Source organism: Pteronotus mesoamericanus, unplaced genomic scaffold (assembly GCF_021234165.1).
Source record: "Pteronotus mesoamericanus isolate MK-2021 breed Mesoamerican mustached bat unplaced genomic scaffold, CSHL_Meso_final contig_182, whole genome shotgun sequence".
Taxonomy (NCBI): Eukaryota; Metazoa; Chordata; class Mammalia; order Chiroptera; family Mormoopidae; genus Pteronotus; species Pteronotus mesoamericanus.
Window position 1 is genome coordinate 7,612,175 of NW_026555078.1, and position 9,157 is coordinate 7,621,331.

The window sequence follows — 9,157 nt, forward strand, 5'->3', positions numbered from 1 at the left end:
TTTCTAAAAATCAGAATATTTAGTCAAAGGGTATATATAACATGATTCTATAATATCATATGTCAATATGGCTTTTCAAATACATACAACTACCATGTTTATTATTAGTTAGGCTAGTAGGATATAAACAAGACAATATGCACCTTGAGAATAATTCAGTAATCTTAACAAACCAAGTATAGGTAGAATCACAGAATTCTAGAACTTAAACCTTGGCAAGCCATTTAGTATTACCCATATTTTTATATGCAGAAGACATGAAATCCAGAGCAGTTAAATAATTTATACAAAGTCATACGGCAATTTAGTGGCAAAGTCTGTGTTCATTTCTAAATTCATAGTCTTAGAAATACAAGCTACTTTTATTTATGGATAATATTTAAAAGTTAGAAAATGTTTCCTCAAAGGGCAATATGCCACCATCCATTAGGATGGCTACTATAAAAAGAAAAAAAAAAACAAGTGTTGGGGAGGATGTGGAGACACTGGAACGCTTGTACACCATTAGTGGGAATACAAAATGATATAGAGTTGCTATAGACAACAATATGATGGTTTCTCAAAAAGTTACAAATAGAATTACAGTATGATCCAGCAACGTCACTTCCTGTATACCCAAAAGAACTGAAAGCAGGGTGTCAAAGAGATATCTGTACATCTATGTCCATAAAAGATTATTTATTATAGCCAAAAGGTGGGAACAACCCAAATGCCCACTGACTTATGAATATACAAAGAGAATATGGTATATACATAAAATGGAATATTATTCAACCTTCAAAATGAAGAAAGTTCTGACATATGTTACAACATGGATGAATCTGGAGGATATTATGCTAAGTGAAATAAACCAGTGAGAAAAGGAAAAACACTGTATGATTCCGCTTGCACGAGATACCTAGAGTAGTCATATTCATAGAGACGGAAAGCAGAGCAGTGGTTGGGCGGGGGAGGAGTTATTGTTTAGTAGATGGAGCTTCAGTTTTGCAGGATAAAAGGTGTCCTACTGAGAATAGATAGTGGTGATGGTTGTACCACAATATGAATGTACATAATGCCACTGGACTACACTTAAAAATAGTTAAGATGGTAAATTTATGTTATGTGTAGTGTACCATAATTTTTTAAAAGGGCAATATGTCAAAAGTTACTTACATTTGATGCTGGCAGTCATGCTGAGTGGAACGGAGCAGTCTACCACAGCTGAAAGAAGAAAATCAAGAAAATCAGTTGTTTAATAATATTCTTAATATTTATAAATGACAACAAATATTGAATGTGGAAATCACAGAAAGTTCCAGTACTTGCAGTTCTTTATTTTGACTTTTATGGTACTCCTAGAGATGAAAAATATAATATGCTTGATAAAAAAATACACTGGATGAGATTAACAGCTCACTAAATACTACAAAAGAAAATACTAGTGAACTTAAAGACACAGAAATATAGACTATTCAAAGCAAAACACAGTGAAGAAAGGCTGGAAAATAAACACACAGAGAGCATCACTGACCTAACCCACCTGTATCAGGCACTCAGCATACTTGTAATTGGCAAATCTCAAAACTTGGGGGGAAAAAGCAAAACTGCATGACGCATATTATTTGGTTTCAAGACTTACTGTAATTGTATAGTAATTAAGACAGTGTGCTATTATAATAAAGATACGCATTTAGAACAACAGAGCTGAAGAGTAAGCCCAGAAATAGACCCACATATATGATAAATTGTTTTTCAAAAAGTGCTAAGGTAAATCAACAGGGAAAGAATAGTGCTTCAACTAACAGCCCTGGTTATATTTGGAAACTCATAGGAAAAAAAAATTTTTGATCCTTATATCTATCATACCATATGCAAAAATTAACAAAAAATGGATCACAAACTTAAATGTAGGAGCTAAAGCTTATATTTCTAGAAGAAAGCAAGTAAGAAAACCTCAGTGACCTAAGAGTAGGCACAGGTTTCTTAAAGAAGATATAAGAAGCATAAACTACTTAAAACTTGAAAAGCTGATCTTGACTTCGCATGTCACAAAATATTTTTCTTCAGATTTTCAATCATTTAAAATATGTCAAAAATATGAACTAAAATTTAAAAACTTTAGCCTTTCAAATGGGAAAAACAAAAAATGTGTTAGTGAAAAACTGGTGAAATTCAAATAAGGTCTGCAGTTAATAGTATTATATCAATATTAATTTCCTGATTTTAATAATTGTAATATAATTATGTAAGATTTTTAACATTGGGGAAAGAGTTTCTGTGACTCTCTACTATCTTTACAACTTTTTTATACATTTAAAATTATTTTAAATAAAAATTTAAAAAAGAAAACGAAAAGACAAGTTACAGACTAGGAGAAAATATTTCTAAGACATGTATCTGACACAGGACCTGTATTTCATAAGAACTTTCACAACTTAATACTAAGAAGACAAACAACTGATTTTAAAAATTGTCAAAAGATTTAAGCAGGTATTTCACCAAAGAAGAGATAAAAATGGCAAATAAGCACAAGAAAAGTTGTTTAACATTATTAGGCACTGGAAAAATACAAACTAAAACCCTATTAAATGCTGATGAGGATATGGAAGTGAAAATGGTATAGTCACTCTGGAAAACAGTTCGGCAGCTTCTCATAGAGTTAAAATACACTTGCTGTATCACCCCACAATCCCACTCCTAGTAAATAAATTTATCTGGGGAAATAGAAACATATGTTCAAAGATTATATGTGACTGTTTATAGCAGCTTTATTCCTCATAGTCAAAAGTGAGTCAAAATAAACCAAATGTCCGCCAACTGGTAAATCAATAAACTGTGGTATATTTCATTATATGGAATACTATCTTAGCAATATAAAGGAAAAAATACTGTTATACACAAGGACATGGATTAGTCTCAAAAGCATTAGCTCACTGGACAAAGCCAGGCCCAGAATGATGCATACTGTATGATTCTATTCATATGACATTCTGGAAAAGGCAAAAACTACAGTTAGATCGCAGATCAGTGGTTGCTAGGGATGGTGGTGAAGAGACTGGTTGCAAAGGACTAGGGGGAGCTTTCCAAGTGATGGGTGCTCTACAGCAGGGGCTGGCACAGGTGCTCTGCAAAGGGTCACAGAGGAACTGCTCCAGGCTCTGTCGGGGGCGCAGTCGGTGTGGCAACCAGCCGACTCTGTCTGCGAGTGCAAAAGCCACCCTGGACAATGCATGAAAGAAGGGACGTGACTATGTTTGTGTGTGGACAGTGAAATTTGCATTTCATATAACTTTCACGTTACAAATATTCTTCTTTTGATTTTTTCCAACCACTGAAAAATACAAGTACCATTCTTAGTTCACAAGCTGTGCAAAAACAGGTGGCAGGAAGATTTGGCCTGTGAGCTACAGTTGGCCAGTCTCCTTTGCAGCATGATTGTGGTGGTAGTCAGACAAACGTATATATTTTAAAAAATAACTGTACATTTAAAATTAGTATATTTTCTGTATGTAAGTTTATCTCAGTAAAACTGACTAAAAGAGAAAAAGAGATTAGTTAGCATCGTCTGTGTGCAACTTCTTTAATATATTTTAAAATGAAAAAGTAGATTATAAACATATTAAAATTAATATCTAACCACAAAATAATACCAAGGATAAGACAGGTAAAAGGAAATAACATAGGCACTATACAAATTTCAAAGTCAGTTAACAAAATGGTGTTCTGAATTTTCTATGAATATAAAGTTAGAGACAGTAGCTGGTATTTCTACCAGGGATGTCCAACCTTTTGGCCTCTCTGGGTCACACTAGAAGAAGAGTTGTCTTGGGCCACACATTAAAAACACAAACACTAATGAAAACTGATGAGCAAAAAAAAGGTTTCAAGTAAATTTATACTTTTGTGTTAATTTATACTTTTGTGTTGGGCCACATTCATAGACATCCTGGGCTGCATGTGGCCAGTGGGCCACAGGTTGGACACCCCTGCAAGTCTATACAAAACACCAGCATAGGTATATAACGTATTCATTTTTGCTATGGATTTATTTTAATTAGAAGTAAAGTCAAGGGTTTACATTGGGTATGGAAAGTTCACATTTGCACATTTTTTTTTACCTTTGGCTGAAAGGATTTTACTATAGTGAACAGCCATGTGATTCTTGACCATGTGGAGAGTACTTAGTCTGAGAGAGGAGGAGTCAGTGCAAAAAGCTAAAAATTAAAACATATTTAATCATTATATATTTAAAATTAATATAAAAATCATCACGAGGTAAACAGTTTCCTGAGTATAAAGCCCATTGTAATGCAACATTCCGAAATTCACCCACAAAGACACTGACATAATTTTGTGATGCCGAGGGTGCCCCAGCCTTAATCTTCCACTGGCAACTGACGGGCTGTCAAGCCTTTCTAAGAATGAGTGGCACAAGCTGGGGACTTTTGAGAAGAGATTCCAGAATATAATCTATCACTATATTTATAAAACTATTCTTATCAACAGCTCTCAATCTTCTAACTAAAAATGTTTAGCCACTTGCCTCATTGTAAAATGCTACCATTGTTAATACTTGAATACATGGAGTCTGGGAAATCAAACAAATCCCAAACTCTAAAACTCTAGGCAAAAATCCTATTCTAAGAGGCAAACTTCTAACTTTAACAAGATCTCCAAATTGGCCAATGTAAGCTTTTTGAAGTATTCTACTACATTAAACTTCTTGACCTCATCTACACTGTTTAGAAGAAATCTTATAAATAATCAAGCACTTAAAGTAGAAGTATAAAATGTAAATGCAGGCATAACTTCCTTAAACATTAGAAACAGTTCTTAAGAAGTAATACACACATGTAGTTAAAAAAAATTATCAAAACCTGAAACAGTATACAAAGATTGAAAATAAGTGGCTTTCTCGACCCTTGCCTTCCCTCCTAGAAAGAATACTGTTATTTTTTAATGCATCCTTCCAGGGAAATTCTATGCATAATATAAGAATACACAATGATAATGATAATATAAGAATATACAATAATGACAATAATGATACTACTCTACTACAAACACTTATTGAATAGGTACCATGCATGCATTGCTCTAAGCTCTTTACATGTAAAAACTCATTTAATTATTATTATCACCATTTAATAGATACGGCAACTGAGGCACAAAGATGTAAGGTCTTTAAGATCACGCAGCTTGATAAAAGATGCAGTTTAGATGTTAACTTAGGCAGCCTCATACTTAAAACCACTACACATAACTGCATATATATTCTTTAAAAAAAACTCAACAAACTATATATATTGTTCTTCATCCCCGTCTTCTATGTAAATATATTTTAAATCAAATTTTCAACTTTTAGTTAAATGCTATTTTTCAAAGTTTGATTCTGGCTGTATGTGTTACAAAGAAATAAGTGAGGAAACTGAAACTGATCTTTCCTTCACATTTGGAGGAAGGAGTATCAAAGATTTTTCATATAAATAAAGAAAAAAATGACTTAATTATTATGCCTAAAACCCACACTTAAAACTTTTAAACTATAATTATAAAAATATATTTTAAGGTTACATTAAAATTTTACTTTAAAGGCTTTAAAATATTGTCCTGTCATAAGACTTAGAAATCCAGTTGAATAAAGAGGCCCATGTTTGCTCCTTATACAAAATGCACTTTCCCTGCACAACTTTTCCTGCCAGTGCTTGTGTCTTTAGCAACCTGCCAATCACCACTTTGCCCGACTTAGGCCAGGCAGCTGCCAGCAAGGAGCAGAGCTGGGCGGGAGCCGCACCAGGGACGGGAGGCACCAAATCCACATCCCAGGCACAATAACAGTTTGAAATAATGGGCTCCTAAATTAATCTCAAGAATTCCTATAATATTTAATTATAATTAATAATATGAAGTTCAAATATTGATTGAATTTTTTCATCATGTCATAATTCACAAATAAAGGAAACAATCTTTCCCAAACCACCTTTCACCACTTTGAGTACCTCACTTACCATTACTTTTGGTGCTCAAGTGTCCTTTAAATAAGCACGATGGACCAGATCTGGGGAGGACAGAGGGTGCTCTGACTTTTAACAAAAAAATTAATTAGTATCAATGAAACACAACTTTCGCAAAGACAACAGTATTGAACACTTTTTTTCCCCTCACCTAAGGATATGTTTTTACTGATTTTTAGAGAGAGAGCAGAAAGGGGAGAGAGAGAGAAAGAAAATTGATGTGAGAAGCACTGATTGGCCTCCCATATACACCTGGACAGGGGACTGAATCCGCAACCTTTCTGTGTGCAGGACGGTGCTCCAACCAATTGAGCCACCTGATCTCGGCAACGATATTAAACATTTAAAAAATAATAAACTTATCTTTGATACTAGAAGTTGTTGAAAGCTTCAGTCAATCATATTACTAACAAGAGATGATATATCAGAGAGACAAAAATTCTGCAGCCATTGGTAAAAAGTTTTCTCCTTTAAGCAAACAAGTTATTTTGAAAACAGCTGTACCCTGAGACTTCAGTTTCATTGGGTAAAATGATAAATACATCAATTATGTTACTGGATATATACTGACTTCATTCTGTACACCACTGACCTACTGGGTTTTTTAATGATTTTGAGATACAAAAGAACTAAGATTTAAAGTTAATACATGTGTATTAACTATTTCAGTTAGTTACAAGCTAGTCTCTTGTAAGAATTTTAAGAAAATAATCCTCGCACAAAGTAATTGAATGAATTAGAAATGATATCATGTTACTATGCATAAAATGAGTACACATACGAGTATATAAAAGTCAGAATCAGAACTTAATGTTTAAAAGGTGTCTTAAGGTTCATCTAGTGCAACTCACTCTCCTCTTACATGGATCTACCTAAACAGTCTATATTTGGAAGTCTTCCTTCCAAATTTGTCCTTCACTGAGAATTCTCCTTTGGCTCTTGGGTACTACAGAGATTTCTTATGTCTTATAGTTACTCTTTTATGACAGTTTAACAGTTCTTTAAACTTCCTTGTTTAAATCATGTTATGGTTCTTATCTTCTGATTGGACCCAAATTGATAAGGGCCATGAAAAAGTAACGTCAAACCAAATGCCAGGAAAAAAATATCATCCTTTATCTAGATTAGGACAAAAATCCTGTCCCTAAGATCAAAGGTCTTCCGAGGGTAGTGAAATGCATCAGTGTGTGCAAGCAGCTGAGTTCCCTAAACAATGTGATGTCACTAAGGTAGCCAGAAGGAACTCGAATGAGGAAGGAGGAAGGTGTTTCTTGTGGCAGAATTTCCTAGAGATGACAGAAGTTTGGGAATCTGATGATAAGTGAAAACCATGGCTCTAGGGTTTCATATTCTCCACCTGAATTCAAAGACTGGTCTGACACTTACTGCGACTGTGGCAAGTTATCTATGTTCTCTTAGTTTATTAGTCTCCAGTGTGTATTCACAGTGAAATGAGGATAATACCTATCTAACAATATGTTTGTGTGGCTCAAATAATGAGATAACTTGGAAATAGGGCTTAGTGTTAGTTTATGTTATAAAATTTCTGAAAACCACAAAAACATGTTGGTTTGTGATCTCTGGAACTTAGGCCGGGAAGTGTCAGGATACAGTTTGCTAATCAATGGATAGTTATCTCCTCTATTTAGAACAGCACTTATTTTGACTAATAATTGCACAATAAAGGCACAATCATATTCAAAGCAAGACTTATTACATGAACCATGTAGCAGCTTGGTTTAAAGGTACTTTTTAAAATACATAACAACACTAAAATAGGGAGAACAGGGTCTCACTGGAGATTGCCTAATTGGGCTTGAAGGAGGAGTGCTACTTTGTTCAGAGAGTGAAGATACAAATAATTTCGATTTGCCAATGATTTGTAGAGATTTAGTTATATGGCCCCAACTGTTCCACGGTGATGTCCACGTGACCCAGAGAGTATTCAATCAAGGGAAGGTGTACAGAGTGATGATGGATTAGTTCTTTGGTGCTAAAACTGCAGCCAGCAACGTTGCATCACTTGAAAACTTACTATAAAAGCAAAATATCAGCCCCACCCCCCACCAGATCTGCTGAATCATAATCTGCATTTTAACGTGATTCCTGGTGATTTCTATCCACTTTAAAGTTACAGAATCCGGGGTTACTGAAGAGTTTTGAGGGGAGGGAGGTGGTTACAGAATGGACATTTCATGTTTACTGAGTAACCTAATGTGCCAGGAGCTTTATTTGTATTATCTGCATTTAATCCTCATGAACTCTGTGACATGGGTGTTTTACCCCCACGAAGAAGAGATGAGGATACTGAGGATCGCTTTTGTTGAGTGCAGCGGGGGCCCAAGGAGGTCTGACTCCAAAGACCAAATTTGGCTCCTGTGCGCAGAGCCACCAAGGGAATTAATAAAGGCTGCATGGCCCCGAGTTCAGGGGACAGGGCCTCCTGGAGTCAAGGGCGACAAATTCTCAGCAAGCAGTGGGCCCGCGAACCCCCAAAGTAGACGCTTCTCCACCCAGGCAACACTCAGGTCCACAATGTAGACTAAGCAGGCGGCGGTGAGCGCCCCGGGCGCGGCGCCGACTCGCGCAGCGCGGTCTCGGATTCGGACACGGACCCCAGACCTTGGGCCCGAGGCCTGGAGCTCCGGCCAGTGCGAGGCGCTAGACGGCGCCCTTTACCTCTTCGGCTGCCATTCATGCTTAGATCCTCTTGCAGCCGCCCTGGGGACACGCTGGGTTCCCTTCGGTCCTTCCCCGGCCTGGGGCAGGCCCTGCAGCAGAAGATTGTCAAGCAGGTGGCGGCTGAGCGCGGCAGCGGCTGGAGACCGTCGCCAGGACGGTTGCTAAGGGCCGGTTCCAGGGCGTCGGGATTGTGACGTCACGGCGCAGGACGTGAGCTCCAACAGCTCCGCCCCCAGGAGTACCGGGAGTGGGGAGAGCCAGCGGGGATTGAGAGACAGCGCAGGAGAAGTGCCACAGGCGCCAGTCTGTTTCTGGGATCCGGCCAATCAACGAGAGAGCGGCTTTCTGGCAGGAGCCCAGCCACCAGCACCTGGCAGACCTTGCCCCTGCGGGAAGAGCGGGGAGAGGTGGTCTCATCTGGTATGCCCATCCCCTGGGTCCTGGAAAAAAGTCAAATGCCAAGTGTTGGTTCAAGTTAG

General features: G+C 37.2%; 1 protein-coding gene across 2 annotated transcripts in view; it reads right to left on the reverse strand.

The window, feature by feature from the left end:
* The window catches only part of SPATA7 (spermatogenesis associated 7), a 31,985-nt gene extending 23,138 nt beyond the window's left edge, over window positions 1-8,847 (reverse strand). For both annotated transcript variants that reach the window (XM_054566980.1, XM_054566979.1), the window contains exons 1-4: window positions 8,676-8,847; window positions 5,991-6,065; window positions 4,101-4,196; window positions 1,156-1,203 (exon numbers count right to left, since the gene is read on the reverse strand). In XM_054566980.1, the coding sequence (XP_054422955.1) occupies window positions 1,156-1,203; window positions 4,101-4,196; window positions 5,991-6,065; window positions 8,676-8,694 (238 nt within the window). In that variant the 5' untranslated portion in view covers window positions 8,695-8,847. The remainder of the gene's footprint in view (window positions 1-1,155; window positions 1,204-4,100; window positions 4,197-5,990; window positions 6,066-8,675) is intronic.
* Between the last annotated feature and the right edge of the window lie 310 nt (window positions 8,848-9,157).